General features: G+C 42.3%; 1 protein-coding gene across 1 annotated transcript in view; it reads right to left on the minus strand.

Annotated features, from left to right (window-relative positions):
* LOC137427704 (sodium/hydrogen exchanger 6) overlaps positions 1-19,579 on the minus strand; it is a 166,073-nt gene that overhangs the window by 10,934 nt on the left and 135,560 nt on the right. Inside the window, exons 11-12 of the mRNA XM_078777871.1 lie at positions 17,979-18,090; positions 17,672-17,825 (exon numbers count right to left, since the gene is read on the minus strand). Coding sequence (XP_078633997.1) covers positions 17,672-17,825; positions 17,979-18,090 — 266 coding nt within the window. The remainder of the gene's footprint in view (positions 1-17,671; positions 17,826-17,978; positions 18,091-19,579) is intronic.

Raw genomic sequence — 19,579 nt, forward strand, 5'->3', positions numbered from 1 at the left:
CTAACACATCCGCCAAATCAACACATCCACCAAACCAAATCATCCACCAAACCAACACATCCGCCAAACCAAATCATCCACCAAACCAACACATCTCCCAAACCAACACATCCGCCAAACCAACACATTCGCAAAACCAACACATCCGGCAAACCAAGACATCCACTAAACTAATATATCCGCCAAACCAACACAGTCGCAAAACCAAAACATCCCGCCAAAGCAATACATCTGCCAAACTAAAACATCCGACAAACCAACACATCCGCCAAACCAACAAATGCAGCAAACCAACACATCCGCCAAACCAACACGATCGCGAAACTAACACATGCGCCAAACTAACACATTCATCAAACTGAATCATCCACCAAACCAATACATCTGGGGAGCTAGGCCGGACAGGAGTTGGTGGAAGACAGAAAGACCACCTACCTGCCTGCAGTGAGTGAGTGAAAGGCCCTCGGAGTTAGCTTCATCGCAGGAGATTCGAATGATTCTGAAAGCTTTGGTTTCAACAGCGTGGTGTGAGGCAGGAGCACCAGCCCAGAGGGGAGAGCAGTATTCCATTGAACTGCAGATGAAAGCCTTGTATGTGGTGAGGAGCTCAGGTGTGCCAAGGAAGGACTTCGCACGACGGAGGATGCCCGGTCGACGGCTGGCTTTGGAGGCCAACTTGGAAATGTGGTTTTCCCAGGAAAGTTGGTTGGGTTGGCAAGAAGTTTAGCTTTCCTTGTTTTATACAGACTTGGCATTTAATATGGAATATTTTTTTTGTGGGGGTGAACTTACTTTTCAAGATGTCTTAGAACCAAAAGTTCATTGGAATTATGTTGAAATTATTCTAGATTTTGTTAATGTGACCTTTAAAAGAAACAAAAACCACATTTGACATTTCGAAACAAATAAATTGATCCTTGAAAGTGATGGAAACTGATATCGAACTCAATTCATGGACAGTACTGTGTTAAACCTCTGTACGTTTTCCAGAAGTATCTCTTTATTTTGCACATTAGCCAAAAATTTTTTTAACAAAGACAAAAGTTAAATTACGACTGGGATTACGGACAGTAAAATTACAGTTCAGGACTTAGTGTAACCCCCACGAGCATTCAGCAGAGCACGTACACGTTGAGGCATGCTGTTCACGAGATTTGCCAAGGTTTGGACAGGAATCGCTTGCCATGCAGTGACAATAGCCTGCTGCAATTCACGCACAGAGGTCGGCTGCTGGGCCAAGTGGTCGATTTGACACGTTAATTCTGCCCACAAGTTCTCTATCGGATTCATATCCGGGGACATGGCAGGCCACTCCATATGCTCTACACCACGGTCAGGAAGAAAGTGTTGGATCATGCGAGCACGATGAGGCCGTGCATTGTCATCTTGGAAGACAAAGTTTCCTCGAAAGGCTGCACGAGCAAATGGAAGCAATGTTTCTTCCAGAATGGCCCTGTACTTGAACTGGTTCAGGTTTCCATTCAGAACAACCAGGTCAGTTTTGCCCCCTGCATGAAAAGCAGCCCAAACAGTCACCCCACCATCTCCAGCTTGGACTCTTGGCACTATACAATCTTTGTTGTAGGCTTCATGCACTTGTCTGCGCACTCGGACGCGGCCATCTTGACGATAGACCAGAAATCTAGACTCGTCACTGAAGATTCCAGTGTCTTGGCTGCCATTGACGGTGCTCTCTGGCCCACTGCAATCGGCGCTGGCGGTGTTGTCTGGTCAGGCGTGGCTTTCTCAGGGGATGCCTGGCACGATAGCCTGCTTGAACCAGTTGTTGGTTGACTAGCCTTCTGGATACAGGCACATTTGTCAGTTGCTGCCACTCAGCCCTAAGCCGATTAGCTGACTTGGTACGGCCATTGCGGACTAACCGGTGCAGCTGGCGATCATCCCTCCTTATGGTTCTGCGGGGACGTCCTGGACTCGGTATTGGAGTAGAGACACCCCTCTGAGCATTTCGTTTCAGGATCTTTAACACCTGACCTTGAGTGATGCCATACTGCCGAGCAATAGCACGCTGTTTCATGCCGTAATTTCGTAAAGCCACCACTCCATGACAAACAGCATTGTCGAGTTGGCGGACCATCTCCAGAGGAAGCGGCAATAACTTTTGGAGACGTGCAGCAGTTGTTTTCCACTAATACAGAATGCAAAAACCCTTGCATACCCGACTGTGAAGCCAATCATCAAATGCACCTGTCCATACATTTTGCCATGCCACCTGTGATATCATCCTGTTGTTGACTTCTTGCTGCGACAGACAATCAGTGACATGGTTCTTTTAACAAATAAATCACCAAAGTGTAAAAGAAACTCACCAGATTGATATACTGAGTTAAGAAAGTAAACCCAAGTCAAGAGAAAAAAATGTTCCATATTAAATGCCAAGTCTGTAGATTGATAGCTTCCCTTCAGCTATTAAAAAATTGGTTAACACAGATACAGCAGCATTTTTAGGATTCAATGGCAAGCCAAAAATAAACATACGTAAAGAAAAATAAATATTCATATGGCAGCACAATTGTGACAACAAAATAAAAAGTGGGGTCAGCCAGGCACAGTCAACATAAGCATGACGTAAATCTTCAGAGGCCATACAAAAGGGGCATGAAACAGGATTTAAAACACTAAATCCTTGTAATAAAACATTGGTAGGTAAAATCATATGTACAATTCTCCAACCAGTCCGTTTTACAATCGGCGGGACATACATAGTGACCCATTGTGGGCAAGGGGGAGAACCCGGCGGTCGCATCCCTATCCATCGGGATCCAAACCTATCCTTGCACACATAAGGATGCTGAATGGCAACACAGAGGTGGTACAGGCACTTTTTTACAGTAATAGGAAGTGGAGAGGAAGACAGGCACACAGATTCTGTTAATGCAGCTGATGATATTTGCACCTGATGAAGGGAGAGAACATGCATTGCAGGGTCATTGTTGCTGGCATCAAAATGGAGTCTCAGTCCTCTGAAGGTATGCAACACCTCTTGAATAAGCCTGGAGACAGCTCTCAGAGCGCATTCCAACAGCGGTTGCAATATGTCCTGCTGAGTGCCATGTTTCATTCCGGTTATTCCGCAGGTCTTGTATGACATGCACACCAGAACTTGTGAAACATTGCACATAAGCACGTGATCGAGGTATATTGGGAAAAAGTGCTTCGTAAAAGATAGGCTCGTCGAGGAAGTTGTTGGTGTTGTAATGAGCCACATCTCGGTGCACCATGAGACGCTGCCAGGCTTGCAGCAGGTCTTGGTAGAACAGAGGCTGAGTCCGTACATTTTCCCTCTGAGCATTTCGTTTCAGGATCTTTAACACCTGACCTTGAGTGATGCCATACTGCCGAGCAATAGCACGCTGTTTCATGCCGTAATTTCGTAAAGCCACCACTCCATGACAAACAGCATTGTCGAGTTGACGGACCATCTCCAGAGGAAGCGGCAATAATAAGCGGATGTCAATAATAAGCGGAATAAGCGGATGGGAGATGTCAACATGTTGCAGGTCCATGAGAAAAAGTTCCTTGTTGAAATCAAACATGCCAGCCATTTTCAACAGGTAGTTGGCAGTGAGCCGCTATGGCAGCAAAGTGAGAAATATAAAACGGTGAACAGTGGCGACTCGAAAAGCCATTAGTTGGCTGATAATGTCAATGAAACCATGGCCATCTTCTGCGAATGGAAGGTAAAGGACTTCAGGCTTGACCCAATGCTTGCCGCCCCAGAAGAAATCCAACAGGTGTTTCTGGAGTGTCAGCAACAGTGCTTCAGGAGGGTGCAAAGCAATCATTTTGTGCCACAAGGAAGCCACTACATTATTAATTATTAAGGCACGTCCTCTCTACGACAATGCAGATAATATTCCTATCCACTTCTCTAGTCTGTTATCAATTTTATTAACTGCATTAACCCAGTTCTTTGCCACGAAAGCCGGAGTGCCAATGTGCACACCTAGATAATGGATGCCTTCCTTCTCCCACTGCAAGCCTCTGGGAAGAGAAGGCAAACCAACAGCGGGGGGATGGCCAATCCATAAAGCTTTACATTTGTTCCAATTTATTGCAGTTGTACATGCCGAAGAAAACTTTTCCAAATTGTTTAGTAGCATGGTCACATCATCACTGCTACGCACCACAACACACACATCATCAGCATATGCTGAGGTGACAATTGGCCTTTCGGTTGGCATCACAGGAAAACCTGGTAAGCTGGCACGAAGGCAAATTAGTAGAGGTTCAATGCAGAGAGAGTACAGAATGCCCGATAAAGGACACCCTTGGCAGACTCCTCTTTCAACTGTTAGTGGTGCACATAAACTGTTATGGACTTTAATGATGCTAAAAACATGATTGTACAGCAATGAGACGTGAGAAATAAAGGCTGCCCCAAAACCAAACTGTTTTAAAATATGAAAAACATATTCATGGCTGATAGTATCAAATGCTCTTGGTCAAGTAAAACCAGGCCAGCATTCTGTTTTTGTGCAGCACAGACATCCCACAAGTCCGGAATTAAAAAATTTTTTATCATGAATAGACCGATTTAAAATACAAAAAGATTGATCAAAGTGTATTAAAAAACGAAGAAGGGGCTTTATGCGGTTTACAAGGACTTTGGAAAGGATTTTGTAATCCACACAAAGCAGAGAGATAGGCCGCCAATTTTGTAAAGACTGCAAGTCTCCTTTCTTCGGGATAAGGCACACAATTGCTCAGCGACAACTTAGAGGTAAAACACCCTGAATGAATGAATGAATGATCGTTTTAAGGCCATTTTCCCCGCTCAGGCGGGGGTTAGCCTTGCGGGCCCCATGACAATCATGCTTCCCTGTTTGAGGCGATGTTTTTATGGCCGGATGCCCTTCCTGACGCCAACCCTTAGTCGCCTCTTACGATGCGCAGGAATACTGTGTACCTATTCTAAATCGGGGTACACACCGGGATCATTCATCCCAGCAAGCCGGTACTCAATTTGCCGACCTCGAAAGGATGACAGGCGAGCCAACCCCCCTGGCGTTAATTCAGCGATCGACCAGGATTCGAACTCAGGATCCTAGGATCCCAAGCCAGCACCCTAACTGCTAAGCCAACACCAGGCTTACTCTACAAGAACATTGTCCATAGTCACAGAAAGACATGGCTGCAATGCTATGGTGGGTGTTGCAATGTTGACACCCAGCCAGTTGGCATTTGAAATTGCCGACGAAGAGGAACACAGTTGGGATCGATAGTTACGAGATGATCCATGTGAAGGAGATAGAAGTCTAGACAGCGTCGTCCTCATAATTCGGTGAACGGTACACCACGACAAGCAAACGTTCGGTAGTTTCCCAGAGGAATGCGCAGGCAGAGGGATTCCAGAGAGCTTGGAGGGTTCATGTGGACAATGGACAGTGAGGTTTGGAGTTATTGAGGAAAAACAGCAACCCCAACTTTGGGATGGTGGAGTTGCTTATCGGAACGAAAAAGAATAACCAGAGAGAGAGAGAGAGAGAGAGACAGGAAGTGGAGGCATCCTGTGAGAGGAACGTTTCCGTGAGGCATACAATGTCCATTTCTACCGGAGTAACCTGAATGCAAAGCACTGTTTCACATGATTGCACTTCTACGAGCGTGGTTTCGTCACTGACAGTTGAGTTCCCTTTTTGTACCGCAAAACCCGACAGTTCCATTACAAGTGCCATTCAAAAAGGAATACACCACAGGCCGGTATAACTGCATAGCAAAGTAAGGCTTAGGCCCGAGGTCTGAATGACCGGATTGTCTTCGCCTGGGACTGCGCAGTTATCATGTGCCAAGTGATGTCCTCGCAGGAAGGAGAATTGGGTAGTGGGGGGCGGGGGGGCGCAGAAGATATGAGGGGTAGGCCGCAATAAGTAGATGACCTAATACCAATAACAAGACCAATTGGTTGTGCATTCGTTAATTAGAAGTTTTCAGCATTTCAAGGTAATTTTATGTCAGTAATCCTCAAAAGAAAACTGGCCTAAGAGCCAGTAACTGCATAATCAACCCTACCCATTCAAACTGGCAACAAAATACAAATTAATTTTGGTCGTTTTAAGGCAGAATAAAGTGCCCTTTCAAAGAAACGTTTGTTAAGGAAACTGCCACATGCTGTGTTAAACATAGTGTGTGCAACAGGAAATGCAGCTTACATTCAAGGAGGAACAAACATTTCCTTCCTTTAAGGGGTTGAAAGAAACATGAGGCCAGCTGTGCTTCGAAGATGAGATATATTCCTTTTTTTAGCACCAGAAAAAGACTCCAAACAGTAAATAGCAAATTAACCTGGAATGGCACCCATAGAGCGCATAGTTTCACCTCGCGCATTCATTCTGATCAAAAATACCATGGGTAACTGAACACCCCATATACCCGTATAATCCATGCACCCGATAATGCTACGTCGTTTCTTGGCACGGGTTATGAACGTCAAAAATTTAATTCTTCACTCACATCAGGTGATATATCAAATATACGAAGTTTCATAAAGATTTAATTTCAACCAATTATGGCTGGAAAACCACTTCACTGATGACATCATCATTATCACCCTATTATACATCCATTGGGGAGTTGATGACATATGCCTAGTTTCAATTTTTTTCGTTGAGCGGTTTCGGAGAAATTGATGTCGAATTTTTAAGTGGTGAAGCCGCGTCAATATTTGACTATGTCCGTCCATCAAAAATGAAGAAGAGGAACCTCTCTATTTCCACCGTGTTTAAAGCTGAAGGGTTCTAAAGGGTAATTCTAATGGGGTTTAAAGGGTAATTCTAATAGGTTCTAAAGGATAATTCTAATGAGTTTTAAAGGGTAATTCTAATAGGTTTTAAAGGGTAATTCTAATAGCTTCTAAAGGGTCATTCTAATAGGTTCTAAAGGGTAATTCTAATAGGTTCTAAAGGGTAATTATAATAGGTTCTAAAGTGTAATTCTAAAGGGTAATTATAATGGGTTCTAAAGGGTAATTCTAATAGGTTCTAAAGGATAATTCTAATAGGTTCTAAAGGATAATTCTAATAGGTTCTAAAGGGTAATTCTAATAGGTTCTAAAGTGTAATTCTAAAGGGTAATTCTAATAGGTTCTAAAGGGTAATTCTAATAGGTTCTAAAGTGTAATTCTAAAGGGTAATTCTAATAGGTTCTAAAGGGTAATTATAATAGGTTCTAAAGTGTAATTCTAAAGGGTAATTCTAATAGGTTCTAAAGGGTAATTCTAATAGGCTCTAAAGGATAATTGTAATAGGTTCTAAAGGGTAATTCTAATAGGTTCTAAAGGGTAATTCTAAAGGGTAATTATAATGGGGTTTAAAGGGTAATTCTAATAGGTTCTAAAGGATAATTCTAATGAGTTTTAAAGGGTAATTCTAATAGGTTTTAAAGGGTAATTCTAATAGCTTCTAAAGGGTCATTCTAATAGGTTCTAAAGGGTAATTCTAATAGGTTCTAAAGGGTAATTATAATAGGTTCTAAAGTGTAATTCTAAAGGGTAATTATAATGGGTTCTAAAGGGTAATTCTAATAGGTTCTAAAGGATAATTCTAATAGGTTCTAAAGGGGAATTCTAATAGGTTCTAAAGGGTAATTCTAATAGGTTCTAAAGTGTAATTCTAATAGGTTCTAAAGTGTAATTCTAATAGGTTTTAAAGGGTAATTCTAATAGGTTCTAAAGTGCAATTCTAATAGGTTCTAAAGGGTCATTCTAATAGGTTCTAAATGATAATTCTAATAAGTACTAAAGGGTAATTCTAATAGGTTCTAAAGGGTAATTATAATAGGTTCTAAAGTGTAATTCTAATAGGTTTTAAAGGGTAATTCTAATAGGTTCTAAAGTGTAATTATAATAGGTTCTAAAGGGTCATTCTAATAGGTTCTAAAGGATAATTCTAATAGGGACTAAAGGGTAATTCTAATAGGTTCTAAAGGGTAATTCTAATAGGTTCTAAAGGGTAATTCTAATAGGTTCTAAAGGGTCATTCTAATAGGTTCTAAAGGGTGATTCTAATAGGTTCTAAAGTGTCATTCTAATGGGTTCTAAAGGGAAATTCTAATAGGTTCTAAAGTGTAATTCTAATAGGTTCTAAAGGGTCATTCTAATAGGTTCTAAAGGGTAATTCTAATAGGTTCTAAAGGGTAATTCGAAAGGGTAATTCTAATGGGTTTTGTTTAAATTTAGCCGATTCGATTTTGGTTCAGGTCCGAATCCAGATCCGGCCTATCAATGGGATACAAAACGTAAACTGTTCAGCCTGGCGGAGGTACGCGCTCTACCGAGTACCATTCTAGTTTCCGTTACAGACAATGCTTCACTGCCATATGTCATTGTTGTGAGAATACACTGATTGTAAACTTTCCTTTTTAGAAACAAGGCCAGTATATCTTTCATGGCATTTTTTCAGTTTTCAAATGCTGCCCATCCTGCTCGAGTACACATCTCCACTTTGAAGTGATCCGTACTCATTCGTACGAGTTGTTCCAAGTAAATGTAATTGCTGGACTCTTCAATCTCACAATAATCAATTTGCATCTCTATTGTTTTGCACAGTGGTTGAATATTACTTTTGTCTTTGTCATATCCATTGTATTCCAATAATTTACCTTTCCAAATTGAGCTCTTCCATCATGATTTTGCATTATTTGGCATTGCTAAAGAGATAGAGGAGGGAGTTGTATATAGAGCCTATAGGCTCAGGGAGGAGAGAAAACACAGAAATGACCAAAATGCAACAGAACGATAAAATAACCTCAGGAAGATGGGGTAGAGGAAACACGCCAAAATCTGGGTTGAGGGACAAAAAAGGGGGTGAAATGGAGGGATAAGAGGCGTGGGGAAGAATGAGAGCAAACCGAGGACACGGCAGGTGAACAAGATGGATACAGCTGCAAACTATCAATCACAGAATTGCAGGGAAAAACTGGCAACTCAGAAAGAGTCTGAGTCCCCATGCTAGGGGATGGTTAATGGGGATAGTAAGATCATGGTGATGGATGGGGGATGCTCTGAGATGGTGGTGGACAGCTGTCTTGAAACCTTGGAGGGAATAATGAGACTGAAAAAACTGAAGAGGTCCTGTACCACAGGCGAAGAACGAAGAAAAACGAGGAACGAATGAGTGGAGGTGAGCAATGAGTGTGGATTTTTGGGAGAGCAGTACTCCATATCAAGCTGCTGCTGAAGCCTTGTAGATAGATAAAGGTTCAGGTGTGCCAAGGAAAGACATTGCACAACGGAGGATGCCCGGTCTGCAGTTTGTTTTGGAGGTTAACTTGGATATCTGCTTTGCCCAAGAGAGATCATGGCTGATAGTGAGGCCCAAAAGTATGAATGAACTTCTCAACAGGATTGTAGATGTAGATGAGAGCCAGACGATCTTTCTGGAGAGAAAAGTGAGAGTAAGATTTGTCGGGATTGAAAGACAATCCATGTGTAGGATCAGCTTGTGATTCTATCAAGGTCTGCAGATAAGGAAGATGTTTCTGCCTGCCCATCTGAAGGATGGGGGATGTAATGGCTGAGAGTGGAGTAGTACTCAGCAAATAGATAAAGAGGATTTTATAGAGTCAGAAAGATCTATGATGAAGATGAGGAATAGGACGGGGCCCAGAAAAAGTGTGTTTGGGGCACTGCGTCCTTAACAGGAAGAGGGGATGATAGGATCCCGTTGAGAGCCACGCGTAGGCTACGAGAGCAGAGGAAGTCAGTAACCCAAGAGTGGAGTTGGCGCAGAAAGTTTGGAGAGCAAGGCAAGGGTGCCAGACTGTATCGAATGCTAGATATGTCTAAAGAGACGGCCCTGATCTCATGTCTGAAAATGAGGGCCTCCATCCATTGTTGGGAGAGTAGAAGCAGTATGTCCAAGGTGGCGTGACCTAGTCCGAATTTGAATTTATGATCTGAGATGAGGTTGTTGGAGAAAAGGAAAGATTTCATATCAACTGTGATGACAGATTCCGTGATATTGCTAATGATTGCTCAAGGGAGTGGGTGGAGTGAGATGGGAGTGAGTGGGGCGAGGTGGGAGAGGGCAGGGCAAGGTGGGAGAGGGCAGGGCAAGGGGGAAGATGGCGTGGTGGGGTGAAAAGGAACAAGGGAGTGGATTGGATAAGAGGAAGAAGGGAGTTGTTAGAGCGACAGGAAATATTGAAGTGGGCGGGGCGAGGGTAGTGGGTGGAGCGAGAGTAGTGGACGAGGCAAGAGTAGTGGGCAGGGCAAGGGGAAAGATGGGCTTGGGTTTGAATCTGAGCCCTGTTACAAATGCAAGAAGGAAGCTAGTAGGGGGCAGGGTGAAGAGGAAGCCGGTAGGGGGCGGGGTGTAGAGGAAGCCGGTAGGTGGCCGGGTGAAGAGGAAGCCAGTAGGGGGCAGGGTGAAGGGGAAGCCGGTAGGGGGCAGGGTGAAGAGGAAGCTGGTAGGGGGCCGGGTGAAGAGGAAGCCGGTAGGGGGCCGGGTGAAGAGGAAGCTGGTAGGGGGCAGGGTGAAGAGGAAGCTGGTAGGGGGCAGGGTGAAGAGGAAGCTGGTAGGGGGCAGGGTGAAGAGGAAGCTGGTAGGGGGCGGGGCATGAAAAAAGATAATCAGTGTTTTCCAATATATACAAAACATGCAGAGTAGTTGATGTGTTTATTCATGTTCTATTTATAGTTGTACTTTGCAGAGCTTTATGTGGAGAATGTTTAAAATGCCAGTGGACATATAAAAATGTTTTTTTATTCAGACCATTTATTTATTTATGTGGTTGGCAGACAGGTTAATTTTTTTCCCCCTTGAAATCAATTTATACCCGTTTGCTTTGCCCTCCATACAATTTATCCCATCTTGCAATTACGCTGGTACCTCGTGATCAGAGACAGACTGACTAATGGTCACTCACCATGCCAATGCCAGAAGGGCATTAGTGCCAGGTTGGAACCTTATCAGGAGAAGTGCAAAATGAACTAGGATCGGCAGTGGTGAGCTCTTTTCGGGCACAATTAAAGGTGGGTAGAGTAGTTGGTTTGAAAGGTGTGGGAAGAGCAGACAAAGCAAAAAGGGACAATGCACAGGTGTGAAAAGTAATTATGGAGAGGGACAAAAGCACCACAGCAAGAGTTGGAATGAAAGGTAGGCATCCATCATGATTGGAAGAGTTGGAAAGAGAGGCAGGCATCCATCCTGACTACAGGGGCACCTGTGCTAAATGTAAGAGCTTCAAAAGAGAGACGGAGAGAGAGAGAGAGGGAGAGAGGGAGAGAGGGAGAGAGGGAAGGACGGAGGGACGGAGGGACGGAGGGACGGAGGGACGGAGGGACAGAGAGAGAGAGAGAGAGAGAGAGAGAGAGAGAGAGAGAGAGATGCCTGTGGGGGATTTCCTTAAATGTGTCATTGGGCGAGACAATCCGCGACCTTCCATATGGGTTTATTCCATTCCTTCCATTCCTTCTTCCATGTAGGTTTATTCCTTGCTCATTACCCATATGGTATTCCCCTTGGGCCCATTTTATTTTGTATGTTACGCCATTGTTATTCACCGCCACCTGTTACAGGTCTACTGACCCTGCAGTTTGATCTGTGTTTGTGTTCAGTAACTTGTAATTACACGGTATCCAGTGGAAAAGCTAGAACACAGAACAAGAAAGAAAGAATAAATTGGAAAGCGGGGAGAAACACCAACAGCAGGGTAGAGGGATACAACAGAGAGACACTTGGAGGAGGAATGGGTGAGAGGAAGAATTACAGCAATGGGAGGAGGAGGTGAGGGCACAGGGGCTGAACAATATGGATACAAGCTTAAACACAGCAATAACGTAGGACTGAAATAAGGAAATCTGGGGTTAAACAACAATAAAACAACAAAAAAGAAAGGAAGATGGCACGAGAGGGGTGAAAACACAGTAATTCGGAAAGAATGGGGTTGGCCAGCAGAGGGGTAACGAGGGTAGAAAAGATCATGAGTATGGATGGGAGATGACCTGAACAGGTGGTGAACAGCCATTTTGTCGTTCTGGAGGGAAGAATGAGATTGAACAGACTGAGGAAGTTCGCTCCATAAGTTGGAAGAAAGAGGAACAAATGAGTGGAGATGATCAGTGAACTTGGATTTTGGGAGTTTCACCAGAAGTGAGTTACTGGCGTAACGCGTGTATGCTGGAGAAACCTGGGGGGAAAAGGGTACCTTGGGGTTGGGTTGGGTGGAACGGAACATAGAAACAGAAAAGGATGCAAAACCAGAAAAGAGGCGGGAGAATAATTCTTTAAACAGAAAGCGTGCAACTGTTTTGAATGTCTCTGTGGCGTGTTAGCTGCCAATAGAACCAGAAATAAAAATAATTAAATTATAACTAACAGGGATGAAAGTCTTCCCACAATCACACTTTTAAAATGTGACATGTAGATTTTACATTGAAAACACTCAAGAGGTAAATAAATTAATATTCCAGCATGCAGTTTAGATGGTAATGTGTACATAAATAAATATATAATTCAAGGTGGTATGTCAATAGCAGAGATGATGAAGCATACACAAATAAATAAATAATTCAATGTTGTGTTTTTGTAGTGGGGATGGTAAAGTATTGTCACGTCGCCCGGCGATTAAGATCACCAGGAATGGATAGCCGAACCAGCTTTAACTCCGAGGTGACCTCCGAAGATGTCGGTTATTTTTGGCGCATGCGGGGATGAAGGGATGTGAGATGTTTAATTAAAGGGAACACACAAGTTTATTCCGAAACCACAACAAATGAACACGACAGTAAAATGCACACAAATGATTCAATGAAACTCAACGCGGACAGAAATAAATGTTGAAGTAAAACTAAATCCTATTTTGAGATGTAGCCACACACTGATTCACACAACACACACAGGGGAAAATAAAATGTTCCCTTTTTGTGGATACACTTATCTGTGTCCCAAATGGTCTTTCTGAGTAAGAAAGGTGGTGATAGCCGAGTCCAATGCCTCCTGTGCCGGAGCGCACAAGATGGCGAAGGCCGACAAAATGCCCGGGCTAGTCATGAAGATGGCCCTCTTGATTGCTCCACCTATTTGTCCTTGGGATGAACAGCGCGGCCTTCAGCCCATCAAGAGCCCAGCAGTTGAAACCCTCTTTTGAATGCCACCAACACAGCCAAGAGCTCCTCACTCTCCAAAAGCGCACACCAGATCAAATCAGCACCAAGATGGCTAGCTTCTTGTCCAAGCCAGAACCGAGCATGCTCTCCTTCCTCCCACCTCGAGAGCCAATCAGGTCCCTTGGGGCTTAGTCCGACAGGCTCGTTCTTGGCTTTTGTTGGCGGATATTGTAATTTGAGGGTTGTGCACAAAAACGTAGTAAGGGGAAAATTACAGAGGGAAGGCACACACTGGGAAAAACTAGCCTTAAACCCTATAACTAATTAGCACGGCATCACCCCTCACATGATGCACAATTAAACAACCGTAAGCTACAGTCTCCCTACTTAATACATCAAAATGCTCTTACACATCACGTGGTGCATGCTACTTCCTACACAGTTCTACCTCTCCTACGGTATTCTTTTATCTTCCCCCATATAGACCATGAGCCCATCCAAAAATTGCTACCATGAGAGGGCACCAAACTTTGGTTGTTTTATCTTATTTATATACCCATCGACATAACTAAACAGCATGATGGACTTCTCAGAAGGGTAGCTCAAGTTTTTTATTGGACTTTGAAGATTTCACGATTTTTGGCCAAGCGGTACCTAATTTCTTAGAACATGTTTTCAATTACCATTGCCTAAAACTCAATTTTTTAACACAATAAAACAACACAATTACCATTGCCAAAAAAGCCTAAAACTCAATTTCAAAAACCATATCTTAGAACAGTTGTTTTTCATGATGTAGATGTAATCAACGTATGATTGGTTGATCAAACTGTTTCTCTCTCACAATGTTGATCATTTTAAAAGAACTTAATACAGTCCCGAAGGTGTTGGATAGGCATTGACGGAGGTCAACTTTGAATAAAATTGCGATAGGATGTAAGGATGATGAAAATCATAGTGATCCAATATTGTTAACAATATGAACATCATCATATTAAATGTTAATTAAGGGGTATTTACATTATTTAAGGCATTACTCATATTAATCCATACAGCATTATTCATCAACTAGCCGAAACCCGTGGAACATCCACGGAAGGGAGGATGTGGTGTATGGATAGAGTGTACCATTATGGATGGCATAGGGGAGCGCTCATGGGATATTCTTCTTCCGTTAAACTCCAATTTTTTCTCTTTAAGTTAAGTCCAATCAGTCCTCTCTGCTCGAAGTGCTCAGGCCATGCCTTCCCGCTCTCATACTTTTATTGCCGTTTGGTGTAGAAAGGGATTGACATATCGTTCGTCTGTTTCAGCTCGTTATCTTTAAGCTTCCTTACGTCTCGCCACCTGCTACACCTCTCTGAGTTACGAGGATTTATGCAACGCACCCCGAGTATCGCAACGTCACTCCATTTAACTTTATTAAAATGATGATAAAGACGTTTCCTTATATATCCTAATTTAAAATGTTCAAGGGAATAAAAAGACCATTTGGTTCACACCACCCATGTTCACACCACTCGACTGTCCAATCAGCGGACGGCTCGCTTCGCCTTCGCCCAGCAGACGCCAATACGATGGCGTCGTAAGATGGCGTCGTATCGGCAGTTAATCGGATGCTTTTGGGCCCCAACGTCGGCGAATTCAGATTTTTCGAGTATGTCTATACGTGATAAACAAAGAGCGCGGTTCGTAGATCGTAAATCCATTAGTGCCGTGGACATCGGGTCACTGGGTGCGGCGTAAAAGGGATAACAAAGTCGAGTCCTTACGGTATTATTATATAGATACATGTAGTGTTTACTGACATGCTGTCTTCCGAGAGTGACAAGATGACGGGAGGGAGCTCAGATTCACAACACCTCTCATGTTTGATGACGCTGGGTGTGATTAATCTCTTTATTCCCTTTACACTATTTAAGTTCAATTTGATAAGTATATTTCTCTGATTACTTAAGATTTTAATATATTTCAATTTGCCATAGTAATTGACTTCGAAAGCAGACAGCACTACTATAACTGACACTGAATGTACCAATATATGCATGAATTGATATCATGGTTATTTCTCAAATTGGTAATTAAAATGCTGTATACTTTATCTTTACAGGTGAATAGATAATGGATGAAACTCGGAAGCCAGCCAAGAGGCCTCATCTTGAGGAGAGGACCTGCATCATTTGTTCAGTGAAAGCACCACTCAGTGAACTCACCAAACCAAAGGATCTGCAGTCCATAGAAGCGCTACAGAATGCTGCCAGGATACAAGACTTTGATGCCATCCTTAATATCTGTGCCGATGAATATGACTCAAAACTATGGTATCATAGGAACTGCCGTTCGTCTTTTACACACAAGAAAACACTCGCTAGCTTTTCCTCAAAAGAAGACTCTTCTGCTGCCAGAGATCCGCGGACATCCAGGCATGATGGTCCTAGTTCATCTCGTGTTATGGATCAAATTTGTATTTTCTTTGACAAGAAAACGAAATACATCACAGGATTCAAAACCCGTGAACCACTCATGCAGTCTTTGGAGCTCCGCTCTGAGGACAAGGTTCGACAAGCAGCCGTTCGAAAATCTGACAACAAAATTCTTGCCATAACATCACGAGAACTAGTGGCAGCAGAAGCCCACTACCATAAGACTTGTTACAGAAATTACACGAGGGATGAGAAGCCCAAAGTTGTGACTGCTAGTATGCCAGACGAAGATGTGGCCTATCAAGAAGCAGAACAAGAATCGTATGTGATGCTATTCAAGTACATCAGGGACACTATGTTTCTTGATCCTCAGGCGGTTCGACTGACTGTCCTAACTGAGAAACTTGTACAATTCATGAGAATCTATGGCTACCATGATGTGAATTTTCAAAAGATAATGAGCTACAATATGGTTAAACTCTTTGAGACAACTTAAAAATCTATATTAAATTGAGTTTTAACATGTTGTAGTTCGTGTAACCTTATATCACGATGTACCACGAGTCTCGGAAACAATTTAGATTGCTTTGATAAAGTTGTACCTTTAAACATGCTCGTTTGAGGATTTTTTCTGTTTTGCGACCCCTGTCTCACATTTTTAGCTCTACAGACATTAAGCTACTCTCCAGAAATGTCCATCATGTTGTTTTGTGTTACAGATACATATAGCTAACAGAAAATAACAAAAAAGTCTGGTGCCCTCTCATGGTAGGAATTGTCACAATTTGGCCAAGTAGCTCATGGACTAATAAACATAACAGTATGTATAAATAAATAAATAAATAATTCAAAGTTGCGTGTTTGTGGTGGGGATGGTAAAGTATGTATAAATAAATAAATATTTCAAAGTTGTGTGTTTGTGGTGGGGATGGTAAAGTATGTATAAATAAATAAATAATTCAAAGTTGCGTGTTTGTGGTGGGGATGGTAAAGTATGTATAAATAAATAAATATTTCAAAGTTGTGTGTTTGTGGTGGGGATGGTAAAGTATGTATAAATAAATAAATAATTCAAAGTTGTGTGTTTGTGGTGGGGATGGTAAAGTATGTTAAAATTAATAATTAATTCAAAGTTGTGTGTTTGTAGTGGGGATAGTAAAGTATGTTAAAATTAATAATTAATTCAAAGTTGTGTGTTTGTAGTGGGGATAGTAAAGTATGTAAAAATAAATGAAGAATTCGAAATGGTGTCCTTCAGCGGAGAGTGGGTGAGCTATCGTGAACAAATTACAAATTCCTGCTCGAACCTACAGGGGGCACTGCATCAGGGGCACAGCCGTGTTCGCAGCACATGATGCTCTGCATACCAAAGAAGAGAAATAAAAAATTCTGAAAACACATCTCAAGTTATCATTTAAATTATTTTAAATGATAACTTGAGATAACTTGATTTAAATTCACCAATGACGTCATCCCTCACACACAACCAAAAAAGTGTCTGCTTCTTAAGGAATTATGAAAGGTTTTGTGTCAACTGTTTGTTTGTTTTGTAAACATGATTGAGGCTCATGGAGAGCCAGAGCAGAATGGAAGGGAACAAAATGGAAAGGTGGGGAAACACCAACAGCAGAGTATAAGTGAGAGTGATATCAGGGGGAGGAGGAGAAGGACCACATGGGGGTGAACAAGCTGCACATAAGGTGAATGAAACAGAAAGAGAAGAAACAAAATAACTAAAATGAAAAGAGGTGAGTGAGAAGGGGAAAAAAATATCACAACAACCTGGAAAAAGAGAGTTCTTGAGAATGGGGTCATCTGGGGTCGAAGTGATCATGAGTATGGATGGGTGGGAATTGTAGTGGTGAACAGCTGTCTTGAAGCCCTTTAGTGAAGAATTTGTCAAAAACAAATAAATATAAGGATGCCTGACGGTGCACCAGAAAGGTAGTCCTAACGTAGAGTCTCTCAAACTCCCGCTCCCTCTTTTTATATATTTTGTTTGTCTGGTTGATTTGTTTGTGAAGTAAATGTTAGCTCTTTCACGAGCCTCGATTCAGTATACAAAAAAAATTTTTAAAAAATATCTAATCGTGAACGTACACTCACGTCTCGCGGGCAATATAATAGAAGACACTTGATATGCACTTCATTGGAAGAAGATAAAAACATGGAAACTCACTGGATATTGAGCCAAGTGAGCATCTGCGTGGTGCCGCCACCAAATATCCAGACAGTAAAGAAAACGATGAAGAGTGTAGTCGTCAACATTGTCTTCCGCACCTGTGATTCTGTGTCACGGATTGCCAGAGCGAACGCAATGGCTCCGCGGAGACCTGATGATTTGAACCGACAAAACACGAAGCGTGAAACATCAAAAAACAAAACACGGAATCCTCAAAGAACAACTAAATTCATGCCCAGGGAGCACAGAAAGCACAGTTCAGGGAGGTGGTGGGGGAAGGAGACAAACAAACTGGTAAATTCACCTGCAAACATCATCATGTGCTGAAAGTTCCAGCCAATGCGTGTTTTGCGGCCAAGGTTGAGTAGGAACGAGAGCGGGTAGATGTTGCAGGCTCGCCCAATGAAGATTCCGAGCTGAATGGCTTTGGTAAAGGAAGATGCAAAGGAATGGCGTCCAAAATGGTGGTCGGTTCAATTCACTATTGTACAGAATATAGTCTGGAACACAGGAAACTCTGCAAGTCTGGAACACAGGAAACCACAATACAAGAAACAAACGTATTTTGCCGATCTCAGAAGGATGACAGACTGAGTCAACACATCTGGTGTTAATTCAACGGCATGACAGGGGGCTTGAGACTCAGGACTCTAAGATCTCAAGGCAGCCACCTTAATCATTAAGCCAACAGCAGGATTGGTCCTATAGCTAGTAAGGAAAAGGGAAAAATTGGGGCGAGGAGGGGATGTGGAAGGAGGGAAGGTACAAAGGGTGGAACAAAACAAATTCTAACTAATAACGATGGTGGATCTCAACAGAGATTTTTCAGAAGGGAGGTTATCCAAAAGGCCATTTTGATTGATAACAAAACATAACTAGAAAGCATCTGAAAATTCAAAGCCCATCCGTGGCCGTTTGTATTCTGACGTCTTATTTTTCTTCCATATGTTCAAAATAATGAAAAAAAAAAAAACTACAAAGTGAAAATTGATGATTTCATGCAACCTTGACCTCTTAATCGAAAAAAAACAAAAACAATCGACTCCTACCTTTTGATTAGTGATCCAGTTCAGTGATCCGATATGCAAATTCTTTAAATTTCAGGTCAATCGGGTGAAAATTGAAGATTTTACGCAACCTTGACATTTGACCTTTTGACCAAATTATTAATTTGCCTTCTCCATATTCTCATAATAAAGCTTTGTTGAAAATGTGATGACAAAACTGAAATGGTAAATTTAGATTTCAGGTAAATTGTATGAAAATTGGTGATTTTAGGTGTCACTGACCTTTAACGTTTTGTCAAAATTATTAATTTGTCTTCTCCATAATATTTATTAACAGCTTTGGTTATCATTTCCATTTCCATGGAGTTACAGCTATTTATTTACATATACAGCTTTGGTGAAAATTTGATGACAAAACTGAAATGGCAAATTGAAATTTCAGGTCAACACCAACAACAACAACCTGCATTTTGAGGCCATTTTCCCTGCTAGAGCGGGGGTTAGCCTTGCGGTCCCCATGACAATCTTCTCCATTTTCCCCTATTTTCTGCATCTCTTCTTGTTAACCCCCTTGCCGCATTTCTTCTTCCACCATCTTCAACCAAGTCTTTCTCGGTCTTCTCCGTCCTCTACTTCCTTCTACATTCATTTCTATCACTCTTCTCAACCAGTCACTTTCATCCTTCCTCAACATATGACCAAACCATCTCAATCTGTTCCTCTTCACAGCATCAATCACAGGCTCTATTCCCATGATCTTTTGCAATTCATCATTTGTCTTCCTCTCTCTCAACGATACTCCGCACATCCACCGAACCATTCGCATTTCCACCCTTTCCAGCCTTCGTTGCTGCTCTACATTCAGGACCCATGTCTCGCACCCATAAATCATAACACT

The sequence above is a fragment of the Myxine glutinosa genome, chromosome 5, assembly GCF_964187855.1.
Source record: "Myxine glutinosa chromosome 5, kmMyxGlut1.1, whole genome shotgun sequence".
NCBI classification, from domain to species: domain Eukaryota; kingdom Metazoa; phylum Chordata; class Myxini; order Myxiniformes; family Myxinidae; genus Myxine; species Myxine glutinosa.